At 44.1% G+C, this 22,881-nt stretch overlaps 1 protein-coding gene across 2 annotated transcripts in view; it reads right to left on the bottom strand.

The window, feature by feature from the left end:
- Positions 1 to 22,881, bottom strand: part of DIS3 (DIS3 exosome endoribonuclease and 3'-5' exoribonuclease) — a 24,689-nt gene extending 1,808 nt beyond the window's left edge. Inside the window, exons 1-20 of one of the 2 annotated variants that reach the window (XM_026705319.2) lie at positions 22,591 to 22,881; positions 21,336 to 21,493; positions 20,068 to 20,261; positions 18,997 to 19,070; positions 18,690 to 18,854; positions 17,101 to 17,271; positions 15,081 to 15,194; positions 14,272 to 14,409; positions 12,164 to 12,310; positions 10,761 to 10,877; positions 9,978 to 10,079; positions 9,089 to 9,153; positions 8,493 to 8,577; positions 7,764 to 7,891; positions 6,706 to 6,792; positions 5,332 to 5,488; positions 3,707 to 3,921; positions 2,889 to 3,057; positions 2,406 to 2,564; positions 1,306 to 1,428 (exon numbers count right to left, since the gene is read on the bottom strand). In XM_026705319.2, the coding sequence (XP_026561104.2) occupies positions 1,306 to 1,428; positions 2,406 to 2,564; positions 2,889 to 3,057; positions 3,707 to 3,921; positions 5,332 to 5,488; positions 6,706 to 6,792; positions 7,764 to 7,891; positions 8,493 to 8,577; positions 9,089 to 9,153; positions 9,978 to 10,079; positions 10,761 to 10,877; positions 12,164 to 12,310; positions 14,272 to 14,409; positions 15,081 to 15,194; positions 17,101 to 17,271; positions 18,690 to 18,854; positions 18,997 to 19,070; positions 20,068 to 20,261; positions 21,336 to 21,493; positions 22,591 to 22,818 (2,796 nt within the window). In that variant the 5' untranslated portion in view covers positions 22,819 to 22,881. Of the gene's footprint in view, positions 1 to 1,305; positions 1,429 to 2,405; positions 2,565 to 2,888; positions 3,058 to 3,463; positions 3,604 to 3,706; positions 3,922 to 5,331; positions 5,489 to 6,705; positions 6,793 to 7,763; positions 7,892 to 8,492; positions 8,578 to 9,088; positions 9,154 to 9,977; positions 10,080 to 10,760; positions 10,878 to 12,163; positions 12,311 to 14,271; positions 14,410 to 15,080; positions 15,195 to 17,100; positions 17,272 to 18,689; positions 18,855 to 18,996; positions 19,071 to 20,067; positions 20,262 to 21,335; positions 21,494 to 22,590 lie in introns of those variants that run through there. The other variant, XM_087938020.1, reaches the window with a different exon arrangement.

Here is a 22,881-nt window from a genome sequence, read left to right as displayed (position 1 = left end):
GGTTAAGGAAACAATAGAGTTATTTGATCTTTTAATAGAATAGAGTTCTTTATTGGCCAAGTGTGATTGGACATACAAGGAATTTGTCTCCAGTGCATAAACTCTCAGTGTGCATACAAGCAACGAAGTGTAAACTACATTGATCATAAATCACAAGATACAACACTTAGTGATAGTCAGAGGATACTAAATAAGCAATCAGCCTAGATCATACTAGGATACTAAATAAAACAATAGAAATTGTCAGATACAACCAACAAATTTATAGTCATAAGAAGAAAAGGAAACAGGTAATAGGAAAGATGAGAAAGACAGTAGTAATACAACCTACAGTATTGTGGGAATTAGTTGTTTAGCAGAGAGATGGCATGGGGAGGGGGGAGTTGTGTCTAGTTGTTTTGTCATGCAATGTCCTATAGGATTGTCTTGAGGGTAGAAGGTGAAACAGTTTATATCTAGGATATGAGGGGTCTATCGGTAAATCTTTCTTAATAATTAAAACAGCCGTGGTGATGCAGTGGTTAGAATGCAGTAAAGGTTCCCCTTCCACGTACATGCTAGTTGTTTCTGACTCTAGGGGGCGGTGCTCATCTCAATTACAAAGCTGGAAGAGCCAGCGCTATCGAAGACGTCTCCGTGGTCATGTGGCCGGCATGATTAAATGCCGAAGGCACATGGAACGCTGTTACCTTCCCATCAAAGGTGGTCCCTATTTTTCTACTTGCATTTTTTACATGCTTTCGAACTGCTAGGTTGGCAGAAGCTGGGACAAGAAACGGGAGCTCACTCAGTTACGCGGTGCTAGGGATTGGAACTGCCGGCCTTTCTAATCGACAAGCTCAGCGTTTTAGCCACTGAGTCCTTATAGAATGCAGTACTACAGGCTAACTCACTGCTCACTGCAAGGAGCTTGGCCTTGACCAGCTCAAGGTTGACTCAGCCTTCCATCCTTCGGAGGTCGGTAAAATGAGGAGCCAGATTGTTGGAGAAAATATGCTGATTGGCAAACTGCTTAGAGAGAGCCGTAAAGTGCTGTGAAGCGGTATATAAGCTCTAGCGCTATTGCTATTACCGAACAAAGTTTTAAAATAGACGAGGCCTTTGGAGAAGCCTCTGTCAGCAAAAGCAACTTCTAAAACCTCCATTCAAAGTCACGGCCTCATCCCTAAATTTCTCCAGTGTTCCTTTACAGGAGATTTTGGGGTCTTCCCCGTCTGGCAGGAGTTTGCTCCAAGGTCCATAAAGAGACCAAGGGCTGCTTCAAGTGTCCCTCCACGGCAACCATCCACATTACTGGGAACCTACCTTGGGCTCCACCAGCGTCATGCGGATTTTCTGATGCTGAATGTTGGAAGAATCTAGCACGATGCTGACTTTAACCTTGTCAAAGGTGCAAAAAGTTGTGCCTTCTACGGTGAGGGAAGGAATCTGTGGAAAAGAGCATATTTCGTACAACTGAGCCCAAAATTCTGTGGCTCTAAGCCAGGCAGTTGTTGGGGTGAGTTCTGACCCATTTTACGACCCTTCTTGCCACCGTTGTAAAATGAATCACGCTATGGTTGTTAAGTTAGTGACATGGTTGTAAAGTGAATCAGGCTTCCCCACTGATTTTGCTTAAAATCACAGGACCCACTTGGGTCACTGCAACTCAAGATGAGCCAGTTGCCAAGTGTCCAAGTTTTGGTCACGTGATCCTAGGGATGATGCTGCTGTTCTGACCCAACTCCCCAAACACGACAAACCCTCTGAAGTTAAATCAATGATTCCTTCATTAGGAACACCAACAGTCCTGACAAAGTTTCTCATCTCCCAGCTGAGAGATGAATAATTATCTGCCACACCTATTCATCTCCACCCCCGCTGCCTTTTATTCCCAGAACTAGGGTGGGGTTCGCTAGAAGCAGTAGCTCTTCCGTCCCAAGGACCGGCCCACGGATTTCCACTGCTCTCCTCTCCTCTGCAAATCCGTGCATCAGGCACTGGACCCAGCTGTTCCTCCTTTTCTTCATCAGCCACCTCCAGACCTGGGGGCTGTTGACTCTCCATCTGAGGGCTGACAGACAGCCCAGGCTCTGCCTATGTCTCTCTCTCTCTCTCTCTCTCTGCCAGCTCCATTCCTTCTTTCCCCTCAAAGTTCCCAGGTTGCCCTGATGCCGATCTTGACCCTCAGGCTTCCTCCTCTGATTCAGCTGATTTAGGGGCCGGCAGCCGAAGGGCCACAACAGCTGCAGTGATCTTGTCGCTTTTTTCAATGCCGTTGTAACTTCAGTCACCAAACAAAAGGTTATAAGTTAAGGATTTACCTGCACTGAGTCATTGTAGAGCCCTTTGCCGGGCTATAATTATGCGTTTTAAGAAAAAAGTAGTTGTTTTTTTTTTCCTTTGCAAAAGAAAGCAAGCTGTACCTCATCGTTGAAGACAAGTCTTTCATTTGGCTTGGCCTTTTCTTCAAAGAAAACGGTGCCTTCTAAACCGTATTTGGGAATTAGAACCACAATGGCGTTCTTCCTGACAAACAGGATGTAGGCCTCTTCACTGACCTCACCCTTGTTTTTGAAAAACAACTGGAGGGAAAAAGGAAGTGGAAGCTGTTAACTGCTCAAAGCCTTGGGGACAATGTCAATAAATAAATAAATAAAAACCCTGCCTTTGTATAAAATCACCCCTATATAAAATGCATCCAGCTCTACTCCAAACCCTTGAAAAGGTTGAATTTGCAAAGATCATCTCCAAACTACTTGCCCTTCTGGTGACTGACAACAGTTTTGTCGTGATACTGTGAACAAGGGCACTGTGCAAGGCCACAATGGATGAGCCTCCCTCGGGATTCTGATTCTAACATTCCATTTTTCCCAAACCTTCTGGGAGCTGGGAAGAGCCGAACTCACCTGGGTGTGGAAAGCAATGGAAGCCCTCTGAGCATACTGAGCCATTTTGTGCCGAAAATTGAGGTTTTTGCACAACTCTGACAATTTATGTTTGTCGGTGAGGTCAGGGTAAGTAGTGTCCACCCCAATAGCCACGGCCAGGAGTCGATGTACTATAATATCCGCGTATCTGCAGTGAGATAAATGAACATTTTTTTCCATGACAATAACCCACTTTTTTTTAAAAAAAGGCACATCACTTCCAAATAAAAAAGAGTGAGGATTTTCCACGGCCTTTGTAGGAGAAGCTCTTAAGCTTCCATGAATAGAAACTAAGACAAAACACTAAACTGGGAGATCCAAAGCAGTGCAATAGGGGGGACAGGAGTTGGACTTATTTGGGGTTCATACTTCCCTTTCCCATTTTCGTGTAACCTCAAAATGGCAACGAAATATTCACTGGCAACTGAAGCCACATCGGGATAGCACTAGCACTTAGACTTATATTCTACTTTACAGTTCTTTACAACCCTCTCTAAGCAGTTTGCAGAGTCAGCCTATTGCCCCCAACAATCTTGGGTCCTCATTTTACCCACCTCAGAAGGATGAAAGGCTGAGTCCACCTTGAGCCTGGTGAGAATCGAACTGCCGAATTGCCGGCAGCTGGCAGTCAAACAGAAGTAGACTGCAGTACTGCACTCTAACCACTGCGCCACCACGGATGTTGTTTCGTGGCCTTTGATAAAGTAACCGAGAGAGACGCGTGGCTAAGAAGTACGGAAAAGAACTCACTAAAAAGATTACTAGGGTACTATTACTCCCCTAACCCTAACCCTTACCTTCTGATTGGAGAGGTGAAGTGCGTATATATGGGCGACGCTAAGCCATAATGGTGAAAGTCGCTGTCCATTCCAGAGCAAAAGTACACGGCCTGCATCATGCAGCGGGTGGCTAGGATGCGTAAGAGGGTGTTCAGGTAGGGGAAAGAAGGCGACTCGGCTCTGTCAAGGGAATCGGCAAGAGATTTTGCACAATCGGTCTTGATTTCCAAACCCTAAGGCGGACAAACACAAAAGAGGTATGAGTTTAGTTTATTTGATTAGCCACGTAGGCCATTATCGCAGTGGAATGGTGTGGCAGCCTAGAGGTGGAGCTCTCGCCTCACAATCAGGAGGCTGTGGGTTCGATGCTAGGTACCGGCAGATATTGCTCTCTCTGGGCACAAAGAGATATTATCTGCTGTGAACCCCACACTGGCAACAGGAAGGGCATCTGGGCAGTAAACACTCAGCTCCATTCAGTTGCCCCGATTCCACCCCAATATAAGGGATTACAGGGTTATTCAAACACACACACACACACACACAGAGGCCATATCAAAATGCAGAGTTCTAAACACAAATTACTAAAATCATCTAAAAACAATTAAAAATGAAATTGGAATAAAATGCAGAAATACAAAATGGGGTTTCACCGTATTTTGCACAAGTATCACAAATATTGATGGTGTAATCCAGCAACAAGAAACTTGGTTCTTGGCACCCATCGGAAAAGGGCGTCTGTGCCAAGGAAGGCTATGAAACCCAGCATACTTCAAGGCAACAGGCATCTAATGAACTAGAGCTGGAGTGGCGCAGTAGTTAGTATGCAGTATTGCAGGCGAACTCTGCCGACTGCCAGCAATTCGATCTTGACCTGCTCAAGGTTGATTCAGCCTTCCTTCCTTCCGAAGTCGGTAAAAACAAGGGTCCAGATTGTTGGGTGGGGGGCAATAGGCTGACTCTGTAAACTGTTTAGAGAGGGCTGTAAAGCACTGTGAAGAGGTATATAAATCTAAGTGCTATGCTAGAGGATCTATTAATTCCTAACAATATTGTCAAACTATTTAGTAAGACTGTATTACTATTCTTCTTATCCTTCCTAATACCTATCCCCTTTTCCATTTATGACTGTAACTTTGTTGCTTGCATCTTTACGATTTATAGTTTTATTTAGTTTCCTAGTACGATTTATGCCGATTGCTTATTTAGTATCCTATGACTATCACTAAGTGTTGTATCTTGTGATTTATGACAATGTATTTTTATGACTGTCATGATTTATCACTCATAGCTTTTACGTATACTGAGAGATTATGCACCAAAGACAAATTCCTTGTGTGTCCAATCACACTTGGCCAATAAAGAATTGAATTGAATTCTATTCTATTCTATTTTATTTATATTCTAATTTTATTCTACTCTACTCTAGTCCCACTCTACTCCTGTTCTACTCTACTCTACCTATGCCACACCTCCTCTAAAACTACTTCAAAGTTAAGAGAGAAACCTCAATAGGTGCAACATTTCCTGAGCCTCTTTTACTGGCAGGAAACGTCAGCAAGAATTTAGGGAAGCCCATTCACATGTGCAGAGAGCCATCCATGCGTCTTCCCACCAGCAGAAGACCTTCCGGAGTGGCTTGCCTTAGACTTAGCGGCCTTCACCAGGATGTCATAATTGGAGGGTGGGGGAGCCGGATGCTTCCTCAGCAAGGCGTGCTCTGAAAATTCCTGGTTGATCTTTTGGGCGACGGAGATGTTAGCCAACAGCATAAACTCTTCCACCATGGAGTTGGTCTCTCTGCAGAAAAGGAAAAGGGGGTTCGTGAGACTCTCAAGAAAACAGCGGCTTTGACCCGATGTGCTTGTTTCCCCTAAGGGGCAGGAACTGAGAATTAGGATCACTGTGGCCCTGTAGCTGGACACAACAACTTTTATGCACTATGGACAATACAAACTAGCAAGGGCTGCCCAAGTCCAATCAGGGACACTAATTCCTCCCTTTCCAGAACCTCAGTGGCTCAAGGCCATGCCAATCTCAGGATGCCCCTCACAAGCAACTGGGCCTTCTCGCTACTCAACCCCCATGTGAAGCACCCTTGCATTTTTGTAATTGTTTAGGGATGCATCCAGTTTGGGAAAGACAACACTCAGAAATCTGCTTTTTCTGTTCAAACTCTTGACCATAAAACCTTGTAAGGTTGTCCTGTTCATCTGCAGGGCAGGAAAACATCAATACACACTGAAGTATGGCTGCAATTTAGCAGTTTCATTGAGGCTCCCATTCAAAAGCTTTTCCGGCCAACTTACGTCTTATGTCAACTGTCTTATGTCTAAGTATATCCACCCACGTTGTATGGCTGTGGTATTGTTAATTATCCTTCTCATCTTCTCTACTACCCACTCTTACTGGTATCATTATTATGACTATTATTCTGTTGTTTTGCATGTACACCGAAAGCTTCTGCATCAGAGACACATTCCTTGTGTCACACTTGGCCAAATAAACTACTCCTCTCCTTTCCACTCCCCTGTATTCTACTCTCCTACTCTACTCTACTCTACTCTACTCTACTCTACCCTTCCCTTCCCTTCCCTTCTCTATCCTTACATTCCACTCCATTATATTGTACTCTAAACTTGGGGCTGCCTCCAATGATGTTGATACCAGAACAGCACAAGGGTTACTACGAGAATTATAAAACTCCTCCTTGGACAATAATCAAACATGTAGTATTCACTGCTTTGTCATAGATACTCTTCCTTTTTCAATTCTGAATACGTTTATCCGAATAGCTTGGGCTCACACGTCGTACCAGGCTACCATTTGGGTTAAAATTGACAATGACCTGGTTCACACTCTAACATTAAACCGTGTTATTGTGTCTTCAGCATAGCAGGGCTATCCTGAACATCATTAGGAAAGAGCATCCTAAAGATTTAGGAGGAAGGAACCTCTGGACCCGACAGATTGATTCCCCACTCCACCCCCCCTAAAAAGAAAAATCAGGCACTCACTTGAGTTCCTTCGTCTGCAAATCAATCGGATCGTGGGTTTCGCTATCGATGTGGAATCGAACCTCGGGTGAAGAAAGAGTTAAAGCCCTAAAAGGAAGATGAACAAAGCAAACATTTTGCACAAATATAGAGACAGAAGTTTTGCCATTGTTGTGAAATGACTCCACCACCCAATCCTGTAGGGTCTGTTTTTAAGACAGGCAGGCCATTCCGAGAGCCCTCCTGCCTTCAGAGACCTGGATTGATGTGGATTCATTCACAAGCGACCCTCTGCCTTGCCAAGTACGTTTGTGGCCGAACCCCAAGGCTGGAACAGATTCTAGAGAGGAGCTCTTGTTTGGCTTCTTCATCCTTTTCAGAGATCCCCTTGAGGCCAGACTTTGGAGTCATACATCAAATATGTGTTTCTCCTTTCAACTGTGCATCCCAGGACATCATCCGTGGCTGAGCCCAGGAGGCCTCTTAAGAGAAATGAACTATTTCCACTGGTCTGATCCCATTAGAAATGTCCAAAGGGAACTCTGAGGAAATTAAGTTCTGCATCTGAAAAGCTTCCTTTCCTTTCCTTTCCTTTCCTTTCCTTTCCTTTCCTTTCCTTTCCTTTCCATTCCATTCCATTCCATTCCATTCCATTCCATTCCATTCCATTCCCCTTTTATCTTTGCTTTCTTTTCTGTTCCTTTCCTTTCCTTTCCCCTTGTTTCCTTCCCTTCCCCTTTTTCTTTCCATTCCTTTCTTTCTCTTTCCTTTCTTTTCCTTTCCATTCCCCTTTTATGTTTCCTTCCCTTCCCCTTTTTCTTTCCATTCCTTTCTTTCTCTTTCCTTTCTTTTCCTTTCCATTCCCCTTTTATGTTTCCTTCCCTTCCCTTCCCCTTCCTTCCCTTTCCTTCTCCTTCCTCTCCCTTCCTTTACTTCCCCTCCCCTCCCCTGCCTTTCTTTTCCTTTCTCTTTTCCTTTTTCCTTCCCTTCTGCTGGCAAATACCAGTCAGGTCCCAAAGGTTATAGTGAGTCACGAAAGAAACAAACGTTTTGCGTTACCTGCAGCCTGAACTACTTACCCATTTTCTCGCCGACGCTTCTTAAGGATTTTAGCCAACTTGTTCAGCCCGCGGAGACTCGTGGTGATGTCATCCTTCAACGTGGCAGAGTCTATTTTCATTTGGGCCTCTGCATAGGTAAGTGAAGCCTTCAAAGAACAAAAAAAGGAAAACAAGGAATATGGGGGAAGGAGGAGAACCTCCAAAAGAAATGGATTTAAATGTGAAAAAAAGTCAAATTTCTGATATTGGCTCGAGACCTCACAGCCCGAGGCTGCTGAATGTGTGATTGGAGAAAACAAAACCATTTCTTTTTACTTTTATTTTCATTCTGTACCTCCATTTTTACGGTAGTGTACATTATTTGTGTTACACAAATAAATGTTGCTTTCTTGTCTACCAGAACAATCATTATATCTATGGAATGGAAATTTACTGCTTTTTAAAATAAAAGCAAATTAAAAAAGGTCAGACTGTTAAAGAACAGTGCATAGAAGAAATAACCAAAGTTCTTGTCTGGGTCTCTCTCTCTCTCTTCGATAGTTTAATGAAGGATTTCCTCTCGAGTAAAATAACTCCAAGTTGTAAAGGGTCTTTTCAGGGTTTGCAATCTAGATCTGAATGCAGATTATTTTTATATACATATATCCACTTTAATGAATGCAAGCTCCTTTCGGAGTCAATCAGAGTCCAAAATTAATTATCTCCACATCGGATTTTCTAAACGGCCCCAGACATTTTAAACCCTACCTTGGAATTAATGACACTTTTGGTAAATCTAGTCGCCAAGATTTCAGCATTCTGATTCATTTCCCAAATACATGAAAAAGCAAACCTAAGGAAAGGAAGAGAGTTACTGACAGAAAAGGAAAGCACACCACAAGGTATTCCCCAGTCAGGCAAGGTCCCCTTCCCCCATTATATTTCAATGTGCCTTATTTTAAGTTCCACCCATCCCTACTACAGTACCTTCTAAACACCAAGCACTGGTTTTGTGGGGGGAGGGGGTTGAGTCTGGACTTCTGGGGTAAAAGCAGCCACTGGGACTGGCCTACGCTGTTAACGAAGCTGCCATGGCGGCGCAGTGGTTAAAATGCAGTACTGCAGGCTACTTCTGCTGACTGCCTGCAGTTTGGCTGTTCGAATCTCAACAGGCTCAAAGTTGACTCAGCCTTCCATTCTTCCGAGGTGGGTAAAATGAGGGCCCAGATTGTTGGGGACAATATGTTGACTCTGTAAACTGCTTAGAGAGGCCTATAAAGCACTGTGAAGCGGTATAGAAGTCTAAGTGCTATTTGCTTCCAATCCACAAAACAATGGGATTATCAACAACTGTTAACGTTTACCTGTCCACATTGGATCTCAGCGAACATAAGTTGGAACTCAGCAGGTCGGGAACCATATCAATTCTCTGCAAGAAACAGAAATGGCATTGTGACCTCTGAAGACATCCAAAGTGAGATGACAGAGATGGTCCAGGCAAGCCCAAAAGGCTCGCCAAGGCTTCAAATGTAGATCCGTTCCCACATGTTCAAACCACTGAAACACACAAGGGCAGTAGAAGCTTTGCGTTCTCATTTACTCAAGGCGGTGGGGCGGGAGAGCCACGCTGTGAGCAAGAGAAGGAAACTGTTCTGACCTAAGCTTCACGAAATCACGAGGCAGACTCCTCGTCCCAACAAAACCCCTTTTTATTCAGCTAATCTGAATTCCTATTATTCACATCCAGCAAACTCCCTGTCAAGGTTGATTTACAACTACAGAGCTTATCAGGCTTGGAGAGTTGCCAGGCCAATAGATTCCAAGCCCAACGCTGTGCCAGAAAATACTTGGAAAGGCGTCATGAACAAATCTTCACCCTAATTAAGTGAATTAATTCTCTCCTGTAAACACCACTCCGCTTTCGCTCCTCTTTATTCCCTATGAGAGGGGCCAATCACCATTCACTTATACCTTTACTCCTGAGTCAACCCTTGTTCCTTAATTGTTCCCTTCTCCTGGCAGTTCTGCACATGCGCACATTGGGAACAGGCTCCAGCTGTTCTTCTGCCTTACTGATCTCTGACTCCGAAGGCAGCTGATAACTGTCGGACGGCCCTGGCCCCATCACTGCCTCCGACACAGAGCACTCCAAACTCCAGGACTGGCCCATGTTCCTCCCCAACCTCCTCACTCTCCAAGTCTACCGCCAGCTCCACTGGTAGGCCACAACAGAAACAACTCTCCAGAATTTACCTTTTCACATAGATACACGGTGGTGCCCCTTTTGGCTGATTCTTGGTCTAGAGCATTTCCTGGTCGGATGAAGTGGCTGACGTCTGCAATGTGCACCCCAACCTAGCGCGAGAGAGAAAAAGATAAGATTATTTTAGTATTCAGGAAAGTTGGCACCTTTTCCTGACTTTCTGACCGTCCTCAAGAACATCGTGTGAAGTTATCTTCCTCTGTTATCTTTTCCAGCAGCTCTGGTAGTGCCGTGGTTAGAGTGCAGGATTGCAGACTAACTCTGCCCATGGTGTGGAGCTCGATCCTGACCGGCGGAAGGTTGACTCAGCTTTCCATCCTTCCGAGGTCATTAAAATGAGGATTCAGGTGTTGGGGGAAATGTACTGACATTGTAATCCTCCCAGATATTTACAGAGAATGCTGTAAAGCAGGGATCCCCAATCCCCGAGCCATGAACCGGCACCGGGCCGCATTCTGCCAGGAACTGGACCGTGTTCAAGCAAGCACAGCCCCATCCATGCACACACTGGGAAGCAGACAGAGCATGAAACTTCCCATGGGTCCACGGAAAAACCACAGAAATGGGCCACAGCGCCCCAAAGGTTGGGGGGGCATTGCTGTCAAGCACTATGCAGCACTATGTAAGTCTAAACCTACTGCTATTCCTTCCAGGCCTCTCCCATTTATTATCCGTGATGCTTCTCTTCCTTCACTGCAGGCAAAAATCAAGAAGAGCTCCATGAAAAGATGAAAACGCACACCGGCCTTTCAAAGATCCGAGAAAGCACTTGCCTCCAGGTTTCCATTTTCTAGCTCCCTGCAGTGCAACGCATCGTCGATATCGGTACACCCAGGAGGATCCACGCTGCACACACACAGTTGCCTCAAATCCTCCCTCTGCTTCATATCCTGAAATTTCATTGAAAAAAGAAAAAAAAGAAGAAAAAAAGAAATGCATGTCATTGGCAAAGTACTGTGAAAAAAAAACACCAAGGCTTGCTAGAGCATCCAGAAGCTCCAGCTGGTGCAAAATGCAGCGGCCTGCATGGCTTTGTGCAGACCCCAGTGTGCGCAGGTTTCACCTCTCCTGCGGGAGCTGCACTGGTTGCCGATTTGCTTCCGGGTTCAATTCAAGGTGCTGGTTGTCACCTTTAAAGCCCTTCATGGCTTAGGACCAGGTTATCTGAAGAACGTCTCTTGCCAGTCACATCTATCCAACCCATTAGAGCAGGGAGGCAGAGAAAGTTGCAGGTCCCATCCCTGAGGGAGATACACCTGGTGGGACCCAGAAGAAGGGCCGTCTCCACGGTGGCTCCCTCTCTCTGGAGTATCATTCCCCTCAGAGATTAGAATGGCCCCCACTCTAATACCCTTCTGGAAGACGCTGAAGAAGAACTGGTTCTGCCAGCGAGCCTGGGGAACCCAGAGCGGGATGGAGCCCATTAAATGGCTCTTATGTGTTGTCGCTGGGATGGGGTAGGGTGTGGGTTACTATTTTATTATGTTATTCTCTTCTATTAATTTTATTGTTTTTATAAGAGGTTTTTCATATTCCTGTAAGTCATTTTAAATCACCGTGCGCGAATGAGTGGCAATATAAATTTCATAAATAAATAAGTAATACAGATTAGATTTTGTTGAATGCCAGTTCTGTCTCCTGCAAACCAACGGAATAATTTTGTGGCACCTTTAAATCTACCGAAGAGCTCATTATACATGTTTTAGAAGCCACAAAATTCTTGTACAGGCTTATAGAAAATTAAAGTAGTTACGTAAACCATATGCGAAGAGAAAAATGCAACTTAGAAAAAACAATTACTATGCAAAACAAAGACAAGATGAAATTAAAAGGATACCCCAGAAAAGGTCTTAAGTTAACATGTTGTTCTGCAACTACAACACATAACCACGGCTAACTCTAAGAGGGAGATGTTAAGGAGACACAAATTTCATGCTATCAGCGGAAGACATATAAACTAAAAATCAATGGGAATGAACACTGGATTTCAAATTCTCCATCAAGCTGGAAGGAAAACTATCCCGTATCTAAACGCAGGAAATATTTGAGCCAAAATAAAACAAAAATAAAACACGTCTCTTCATTCTTATAGATTTCATTTCTTGGCAACATCATAATATGACCTGCAATGGAAAAAAGTTGGTGGTTTTTTCTGGCAAGGATAATGTGCCCCTACCTCATCACTGATGCTCCAGGGCATCTGAGGCAGGAAACTGAGAACTGCTTGAGAGAAGGGCTGATGAGGGACATCATGTTCAAGTAGCAAGACTTCCGTCTCAGTCTCCTTATCGCCAGCTGCCCCCAAATTCTTTACAAAATGTCCCTAAAGCAATGTACAATGTGATCAGTATTATGAGAAACAGCGGATTTGGAAAAAAAAAACCAAAACAAAACACAAAATATAATAAAGACAATTGGCAGAATGGTATTTTTCAAGAGGCAATCCGACATCTGATGGAGACTTAGAGGAAGATCTGGATTCTAGATGAAAATAAGACCTTTTACAGGTTGGGCTGTTTGTAATGTCTGGCTTTTGCTGAAGATTTGAAACCAGTACAGAGGGACTTGGCTTCCAGGGCTAACTGGATCATGATACACGTAGTCCTCAAATTACGACCACAATTGAGCCCCAAATGTATGCTGTTAGGTGAGAAATGTGGATTTTGACCCATGTTATATGACTTTTCTATTCCACATCTGTGAAGTGAATCACTGCAGCTGTTCAATCAGTTAACACTGTTGTCGAGTGAATCTGGTTTCCCCGTTGATTCTGCTTGTCAAGACAGTCGCAAAAGGGGAAATTACATGACCCCACAAGGCACTAAAACCATCATAAACGCAAGTCAGTTGTCAAGCATCTGAATGTAAACTCGTGTGACCCATGGGGATGCTACTGCAATGATCATGTAAGTTTGAAAAAGGATCACAAGTCACTGTTTTTCAGTGCTGTTGTAACTTCGGTTACTAAGTGCATTGTTGTAAATCGAGGACAACCTGTATTGAAGAATTCAACCTGGGTTTGAAGGAAAAAAAGGAAGATAATTGCAAAAGGGAGATCTACAGACAGAGATTGTCCAGAGACTAAATTTAAAAAAAAAAAGTTTTCCATGACTATCCTTTTTGTTGGCTCTACCTGGGCATGTCCTGGTACTTTCTGGGGCACTAATACAGAAGTGGCTTCTCTCTCACTTTTTTCCAAGATTTTTTTCTCCCCCAATTTACTAGCCTACCAGTGTGATGACCCAAAGGGGCATGGCACAAAGGCAACACAGTCAGATAATCAGTAGGAGTTCCTTTATTAGCTCCAACTTTTCCCCCAATATCCTGGTTACCCTTCTGGGCTGGAGAAAAACTCTCCCAGGAACAGCCCTTGACTGCAGGGAATCAAGTCCAAAACATGGTCAACAAAAACTGTAACTATAACTCCAATCAAGGCAAAATGAAGTAATTAGTCTGACAGGGCAGGAGCAAGAATTCCAGATGTGAAGGCACGGCAATAACTCAACAGGGTTGGGAAGATGCCAGGAATAGAGATAACCAAAGGTAACACAAGATAAACTCACGTTTGTTCCCAGAAAGCTGCCACACTCAGCATGCATTTCTTTTAAACTCTCTTCCCAGCTGTGGCTAATGAAGGGAGTCAGGGCCCTTTCCTCCCCCATAAGCCATGCAACCCACGTTACTTCCTTCTCCGTTCCTCCCTGCGTGCCCTAGGATAAAGAGGGGGTGGGCCTAGGTCTTCCTCTGAACTCCCTCTCCCTTGTTCTACCTCTTCCCTACTCTGCCCAGCTGGACTTTGCCCTTCGCCAGTTTCCTCCACAGCCAACGGAGCCTTTCTCCTGCTCCCTGTCAGCTGTTCATCCTCCTCCTCGGATTCAAGAGGGACATGACAACCAGTCTCCCATTCAAAACAATTGCCAAGTGCGACCATAGTTAAAACAAGTGCAAAATTTTGCTTGCCAGTCAAAGCTGACTTACACATTTACTTTTTTTTTTTTTGCAAAAAATTCAATCAGAGCCATGGCGGCACAGTGGTTAGAATGCAGCATTGCAGACAAACCCCGCCTGCAGCCAAGCGTTCAATCCTGACTGGCTCAAGGTGGGCTCAGCCTTCCATCCTTCTGAGGTTGGTAAAATGGGGACCTGAACTGTTGGGGGCGATAGGCTGACTCTGTAAACTGCTTAGAGAGGACAGTAAAGCACTATGGAGCAGTGTATAAGTCTATTGCTATCTGTTAATCTTCAGCAACTACTAAGCTTCAATATGTTTCATTTCTGACTTACGTTAGGATACCGGGATGTTTTAGGCCACCCATCTATAGCCACAATGATTCTTCGCCCTTCGAGGATAGAAGCCTGCCTGGTTTCTATACGTATTCGAGGAATTCTTCGGTCAGCTGGTGTGAATAAATGCCGCCTGGCCTGGCAAGAAGGACAATGCTTTTTATTATAATTAAGAACACAAGTCACCATGACTGTGTGACAATGGCAACTACTTATAAAGAAAACCTATCCAATTTTTTTATAGGTGGCACAAGACTAGCAAAGATGTTTAAAAACATGTCTGCCAAATGTTGGAAATGTAAGCAGACACCGGGCACGTACTATCACATGTAGTGGACATGTGTGAAAGCAAAGGAATATTGGACAAAACTATACACATGGTTAGAAAAAAAATGTTAAAGCTGCATATAGATTATAAGCCAGAAATATTTTTGTTAGGTATAGTACCAGAAAAGTGTGATAAGGGGAATTTGTCTTTAATGTTACATGGTTTGACAGCAGCAAGAATTGTATTTGCACAGCACTGGAAACATGAGGAAACACCAAGAGGATGTAATTAAAAAAATATTAGATTGTGCAGAAATGGACAGATTGACATTAAAAAGAAAAGAAAAAGAAGATAAGAATATTTTCGAATGTGACACTTGTTTCATAAATGGTTCCATAGTAGAAATTGGGAGCTGGAGAAGTATTATTATGTAAGCAAATTGACTCAGACAATACATTATTCACAAACCACTTATATATGTTAAACGAAAATGTATAAATAAACAGTTAAAGAAACAAAAGAACAGGATGCAACCATGTACCTCTTTAATGTGCGATTTAGACAGCATGCCACAATACGGCCTCCAGTTTCTTTTGATAATCCCCACAACTCTGCCTGTTGGTCGTAGCATTGCTGTGTTCACTGAAGTCTTTGGCTAAGGGTTTAAGAACACACAGCTGCAATTGAGACTTGTGTGAATAAACAGGCAGCGGAATCAGCTACAAATCTATATCCGTGTTCCACTTTCCAGTTGTAAGAAATGGTCTATCCTGTCCTTGGAACATTTGCACACCATTCAGGTCGGGCAACAATAGTTTAAAACAAATGCAAAACAGAATAATAAAAAAAAACACTTATGAAAAACAACATCAAGGAAAAGCAGGAAAGTAAAATAGATGAGCTATTTCGTTGTTGTCACTGCTTTGGGAGCGGATATTAGATGACAATCAAATATGATTCTAATTCATGGGAAAGCCCCTCTGTCTTGTGTCTGATACTAAACAGGCTTCAGCCATAGCTGATTACAACAAAAAAGCTTCACAGGACATTTCCCAGCATCTCTCATATAAGGCTGGATTTGGGGATTCCTTCAACCATTGACGAACCAACCAATCTGCCTTCCGTAGCAGGAAAGGCAAAAACTCTAGGTCAGCAAGGCCATTATGACATCATCTGCTACATTTACATGCATCTTAGAACCTGTGTCCTCCGTGGACCATAATGAAGCCGGTTGTGTGGATTAAGCATTAGGCAACCTTATGAATTTACTGGGAATTTCTGCTCCTGCCAGAAAAAATAAAATAAAAATGCAAATGGTTTTTGACCTTTACAGTTGCCAAACTGACTGGACTGTATGTAGCATGAGCTGGAGCCTTCACAATAACTTGTAAAAATCCTGAGTGTTTCAAAAAAGTAAAATTCTGCATGCCAAATCAAGTTCTTTCCCAGAAAAGTTTGCGGTTGTCCAACAGTGGAAGTGAATAAACTTCCAGCGTCTTCTGGTCTGCTCTCAGTTTCTTGGGCTTCACAAGTTCTAAAGCTGGCCAAGCCAACTTGCAGAACACCCTGGGAATAAGACTGGCCCTGGAGAGACTCGGGTTCAAATGCTCCCTCGGCCTTGGAAGCTGGTGACGGTGATCTAACACTTAAAAGAAATGAAGTTCTAAAGAATATAGTCAGGTACAGCTTCAACACCATAAAAGCTAAATGTCTACGGAGAGTCTCAAGTCAACCAGGTCTTGGTTGTCCCAAAGGTGCAGCTCCTTGGGCAGTTTGAGCTTTCTGAGTTGGCGCAAAAAGAACATTCTTTGTTGTGTTTTTTGGATGACGTTTTTGATGTTAGGTATCCATTTTAGGTCCTGAGATATGATAGAACCTAGAAATTTGAAGGTCTCTACTGCTGATGCTATGTTATCTAGTATTGTAAGAGGTGGTAGCATGGGAGGGTTTTTTCTAAGGCAGGGGTCTTCAAACCTGACAGCTTTAAGATTTGTCATGTTAGCTCAGGAATTCTGGGAGTTGAAGTCCACAAGTCTTAAACTTGCCAAGTTTGAAGACCCTTGTCCTAAAGTCTACCACCATTTCCACGGTTCTGTGTGCATTCAGTTCCAGATTGTCCCGGTCACACCACGGGGCAAGTTGGACTTTCTGGCTTTTCTCTGAAGATGTTTCACTTCTCACCCAAGAAGCTTCTTCAGTTTCAGACGCAGACAGCACGGACTCATCCCCCAACAGCCTGCAATTTTGCTCAAAGGGGCACAGGGCAGAAAACATCTTGCAGAAATCACAGCTCCAACTTCTCAGTGAAACATAGCTGAAGAAGCTTCTTGGATGAGAAGTCTTCAAAGAAAAAGCAGAAAGTCCAGTTGTCTCTTGAAAAAAAAAACTAGACTTTTGCTTTTGGGAAAGAAAAGCTTACAGGGTAGAATTTTGTCCCATTTCAAAAAAGGTGATATTTCTTCCCAGACGGTCATCATATTGGGCATTTCCTTAGTCTCTGAACAGAACCACCAATGCACAGGGTTCCTTGCAAGAACGTAAAGACGCAAAGAACGCCATACCTTGTTTTGATCCTCCTCTTCTTTTTCAATATCCTCTTCCTCATTCTTGGTCTCATCGTCAAGCAGGACCACAGAAGATGGAGCAGCCCAGGCGTCCTTGGACAGCAGTTCCACGGCTACGATATCCTCATGCACAGCACGATTTAAGTGTTTAAGGCCTTGTATTATTACCTTAACGGGAAGTAAGTGATCAGATTTAGGTACCAAAAGCCATACAGGTACTTGACTTATAATCACAACTGAGCCCCAAATTTCTTCCTTCTCCAACATTTTTTTTACTAAGTTATTAAGCATTATATCAAAGTAAATAAAAGAGCAATGAGGAGGGGAAGGGAAAAGAGAAAGAGAAGTGGGGAAAGGTAGGGAAAAGAAAACTTCCAACTCCCTCTGATGCAGTAAAATAAGGCACTAGCATCAAATCACAGCTTTTTGTTTTTCCATAATAATATGAAACAAATCATTTCTATAAAGATCTATCGATCTATAAAACCCAAAGTCAAAGTTGCATTTTTTTCCCACATCAAGCACTAAAATTCACAAGTAGTTTCCATGTAGAAAAAAAAGGCACTTATGTTATTCTCTTTAATCTTAGTCAGTTTTGCCATTTCAAAACAATTGAGCCCCAAATTTCTGTTTGCTAAGAGAAACATTTGTTAAGTAAATTCTCCCTCATTCTACAACCTTTCTGGCTACAGTTAAGTGAATCACTGAAGTTGTTAAGTTAGTAACACCGTTGTTAAGTTGTTAAGTGAATCTGGCTTCCAAATTGACTTTTGCTTGCCAGAAGGACACAATCATATGACACACGGACACTGCAACAGTCATAAATACGAGACAGTGGCCAAGCATCCAAAAGTTGAACTCGTGAGCATAGGGATGTTGTAATGGTCCTAAATGTGAGAAATGGTCACAAGTAACTTTTTTCGGTGTCGCTGTAACTTTGGTCACTAAACAAACTGTTGTAAGTTGAGAATTACCTGTATTTGGAGATGACCTACAAGAGATGTGTTCTAATAAGTCCTACGTCAAAGAAATAGCCAGTGACCGCTGCTACAGTGTGGATTAATATTAAAAATGACCCACTATATTTAAAACAAAAAATCTTTCAGAGTTTCAGAGAGGCTCTTTGGAGGTATAATTAATTTAAGAAGTTAGTGGTAGGCAGTAGTTAGAATATAGTATTGTAGGCTGCCCACGGCCAGGAATTCGATCCTGACTAGCTCAAGGTTGACTCAGCCTTTCATCCTTCTGAGGTAGGTAAAATGATGACCCAGATTGTTGGGGGCAATAGGCTGACTCTGTAGATCACTTAGAAAGAGCCGTAAAGCACTGTAAAGCGGTGTATAAGTCTAAGGGCTTTTACTATTAAGAAGTCCTTAAATCTAGAAGTCAATGTCAGCAGGTAGAGATAATAAGATACCAGCAAGTTCCACCTGATCTTTAACGTCTCATAAAAATGCATATTTTTCGGTGCCCGCTGTACTCTCCATGCCAACACAGGAGATTAAAGAAGACAATCCCTAAGATTCCCACATAATTTTTCATTTCCCAATCAAGGCTCTCACAGCCAATCCATATATCAAACCAACCTCTCTTTCTTGGTCATTGCCGTGAATCCAAACTGTGGCTTCCAAGTAATTGTCTCTGCTAGCTCTGAAGGTGCCCTGAAGGTAAAGGCCGGACTTAATGCCCTGCTGCAGTTTGCTGAGTGGGAGATGCTCTGGGAAAATGATCTTGCTGCTTTCAATTTCATTCTGTAAGAGAGATTTGTGCACAAAATGTCCCTTGTGGTGTTGCAACTAATAAATGCATTTCAGGACTGTGTTTCAGCCCCTCAGATTGTAACCCGGATTCAGCTGTCATCACAAAAAATAATACTGGCAGCTGAAAACTTACCTCTTCATCATTCAGGCAAGCAAGCCGATCCATAAGCTCGGGATGGCCCGTTAGGCTCTTCACGTACTCTTCGCCTAAAAAAAAAAAAAGCCCCAAATTTGCATTGTGAGAAATGAAGATGATTTATGCAGCAGGAAGTTTCCTCCAGGGAGAACAGAGAGAACGAATAGAATAACAGAGTTGGAAGGGACCTTGGAGGTGTTCTAGTCCAACCCCCTGCTTAGGCAAGAAACTCTTCACCTCTTCAGACAAATGGTTGTCCAATCTCTTCTTAAAAACTTCCAGTGTTGCAGCATTCACAACTTCTAGAGGCAAGTTGTTCCACTGGTTATTTGTTATCACGGTCAGGAAATATCTCCTTAGTTCTAGGCTGCTTCTCTCCTGGATTGGTTTCCATCTGTTACTTCTTGTCCTGCCCTCAGATGTTTTGGGAGAATGGCTTGACTCCCGCTTCTTTGTGGCAGCCCCTGAAGTATTGGAACACTTCTATCATGTCTCCCCTAGTCCTTCTTTTCATCAGACTAGACATACCCAGATCCAGCAACCGTTCTCTATATGTTTTAGCCTCGTCCCCTAATCATCTTTGTTGCTCTTCTCTGCATGCTTTCTAGAGTCTCAACATCTTTTTTACACCGTGACAATCAAAACTGGATGCGGTATTCCAAGCGTGGCATTACCAAGGCCTTATAAAGTGGTATTAACACTTTACGTGATCTTGATTCTATCCCACTGTTTATGCAGCCTAGAGCTGTGTTGGCCTTTTTGGCAGCTGCAGCACACTGCTGGCTCATATTCCAAGATCCTTCTCACAGTTATAGAAAGTATTTTTTTAAAAAAATAAAATAAAAGGGGAGTGGACACTAGGAAGATAGGCCAAAGGGGGAGCAACCTTCCTGGGAAGTTGATTCCCAGAATTCTTGATAGCATTTTAATCCCCAGAGGAAGAATTGCTCGGCCATCCCCGAGAAGGAAATAGCCAAATGAAGGCAGGTCTTGCCAGACCCAGCTGGGCCCTTCGGAGGCTCTTAGGAAATAATCCGTAGCCAGGAAAGGTCAGAAGGTCAGACTTACAGGTAAATGTGGTTATTCCCTCTTCTACAGCTTTCTCTTTATTTTTGCGGTCATTTGTGAGCAAGATGACCAGGATGCTTTCTTCCCCTTGCGATTTTTTCAAGTGCTCCTGATACCACTTGGCTGCCAACCGAATGGCTCGGTCGTTACGGTCATTAGCATTTTCTCCTCGTTCTTGTTCTATGTACGTCTCTCTGTAAACAGAAACCCAGAGGGAACCTTTAGAAATAAAAACTACCTTGATTTCATTCGATATCTATTTCGGAAAACTCAATGCTCCCTCCTCCTCCTCCCCTTCCCTGCCTCATTGACCAAGGCTACTGAAACTGCTAAGGTGGTTTTTAAGAACGCTAAGAAATTGTGAGAGAATGTGCTGGTACATCAAATGTTACATTAAATGACAATTTAATGTAAGGTTTCATGCACCAGCACATCCAAAGAATCCAAATGACACCCGTTCTTAGGGCTTTTAATGCTGCAAGGGGAATTTTGTACAGCTCTGAGGAAAATCTAGCATCGTTTGAATGGTTGAAATAATCCTGAGAGTCAAAAACTCCAAATCAGAGGCAAATATATGCACTGGAAGAAGAAACTGCTGGCTTCTAATCAAAAAGATTGTAGTAACGCATTAGCCAAATAGCGGACTTCATGAACCACAGATCTGTGGACCAGCAACAACAACAAAAAGGTAGGAAGGATTCATAATCTTGCCAAAACATCTGTGCCAGGCAATGCAAATCAAGCAATTGCAGAAGTCGAGCATTCGACTGGCAATTTTAGGTTACACCATTTCATAAAAATAAGAATAGAATGAAAACAAAGGTAGACCCTCTTAATTCCCAACGGGATGATAACTTTCCATCGTGCAAAGATGGTAAGATCATAGATATGGAATAAAATGAAAAGCATTAGTCAAAAGGCACAGCAGCCATAAGAAAGGTGTCAGAGGGAGGTCTGGGCAGGACCCATCGCTCTGCCTTCACACCATGACTGAGCAGCTGCTTTCCAGTAAATTGCTTTGAGCAGATGAGAAGTTTAGGACCCAAGAAAGGATTCCATGTATCTCTAAACCAAGGTTTAGAGAAACCAAAGTTTCTCAACCTCTGGGCCTTTTAAGAGGGTGGACACCAACTTCCAAAAGCCCCCAGCCAGCCTAGATAGGGAATTCTGGGAGTTTGGCGTCCAACCCTCTTAAAGGCCCAGAGGTTGAGAAACCGTGTTGCAGTGTCAGTGGTAAGGTTCAGTAGCATCAGGCTAGCGAGACCCACTTGTGATGTTCATTGGCAAAGGAGTAGAAGTGCTTCTCGGGGGCAGCAATGGCGTCCTTGATGCGCCCGTAGACGGCTGCGCTGCGCTTCCGCACCTCCTGCAGGACCGTCTGCAGGATGATGGCGTTCCCAAGGGCCGCATCTTCCAACACGTCAATCTGTGAAGGAGGAGGAGGGAGGAGGAGGACAGAGGAAAGAGGAGGAGGAGGAGGAAGGAAGAAAACAGAGGAGGAATGGGGAGGGAGGGAGAGAAGGAAGGAAAAGGAGGAGGAGGAAAAGGAAGGTAGAGAAGAGAAAGGAGGAGGAAGGATAAGGAGGGAGGGAGGAGGAAGAGGAAAGAAGAAGAGGAAGGAGAAGGAGAAGGAAAGAGGAGGAAGGATGAGAGAGAAAGAGGAGGAAGAGGAGGAAGGAGGAGGAAAAGGAAAGGAGGAAGGAAGAGGAGGAGGGAAGAAGAGGAGGAGGAAGAGAAAAGAAAAGATGAGAAAGGGAATGGAGGAAGAAGAGGAGAAAGAGGAGAAAAGAAGAGGAAGGAGAAGGAGAAGGAAAGAGGAGGAAGGATGAGAGAAAAGAGGAGGGAAGAGGAGGAAGTAGGAGGAAAAGGAAAAGGAGGAAGGAAGAGGAGGAGGAAGAAGAGGAGGAGGAGGAAGAGAAAGAAAACATGAGAAGAGGAATGGAGGAAGGAAGAAGAGGAGAAGAGGAGAAAGAAGAGGAAGGAGAAGGAGAAGGAAAGAGGAGGAAGGATGAGAGAGAAAGAGGAGGAAGAGGAGGAAGTAGGAGGAAAAAGGAAAAGGAGGAAGGAAGAGGAGGAGGGAAGAAGAGGAGGAGGAGGAAGAGAAAAGAAAACATGAGAAAGAGGAATGGAGGAGGGAAGAAGAGGAGAAAGAGGAGAAAAGAAGAGGAAGGAGAAGGAGAAGGAAAGAGGAGGAAGGATGAGAGAGAAAGAGGAGGGAAGAGGAGGAGGAGGGAAGAAGAGGAGGAGGAAGAGGAGAAAAGAAAAGAAAAGAAAAGAAAAGAAAGAGGAACGGAGGAGGGAAGGAGGAGGGAGGAAGAGGAGAAAAGAAGGTAAAGAGGAAATAAGAGGAGGGAAGAGGAAAGAAGTGGAGGGAGGAGGAGGAAGAGGAGGCAAAAAGAAAAGGAAGAAAGAAGAGGGAAGAGGAAAATAGAGGGAAGGAAGGGAGAGAGAAGGGGGGGGTCAGCCTGGGAAAGGAGGCCACGCGGAGAAGCCCTCCAGGGAAGACCCCGCCTCCAGGCGCACCTGGTGCAGCACCACGTTGGTGTCCAACAGCAGGTAGTGGGGCCGCGGGACGAGAGGGCTGGCGGGGGAGCCGGGGGCGGCCTCGAGGCCGCGCTGAGGGGCGTGCCCACCACAGAGCGGGCAGCCCGGCACCCCGCAGGCCACGTCGTCGCGCAGGTAGTGCTCGCGGACCACCTTGAGGACGGCGCCGCCGCGCGTGCGCTTCAGGAAGGCGCGCGAGGTCAGCATCGCCGCCGCCGGGAACGCCGCCGTTCAAACCGGAGCCCCAGCCGGAAAGAAGAACGCCGCGCT

This window comes from Pseudonaja textilis, chromosome 8 (genome assembly GCF_049901715.1).
Source record: "Pseudonaja textilis isolate UNSWEBS1 chromosome 8, rPseTex1.2, whole genome shotgun sequence".
In the NCBI taxonomy this organism is placed as follows: Eukaryota; Metazoa; Chordata; class Lepidosauria; order Squamata; family Elapidae; genus Pseudonaja; species Pseudonaja textilis.
Note: the sequence above shows the minus strand (reverse complement) of the source record. Positions and strands in the feature narration are given on the sequence as shown.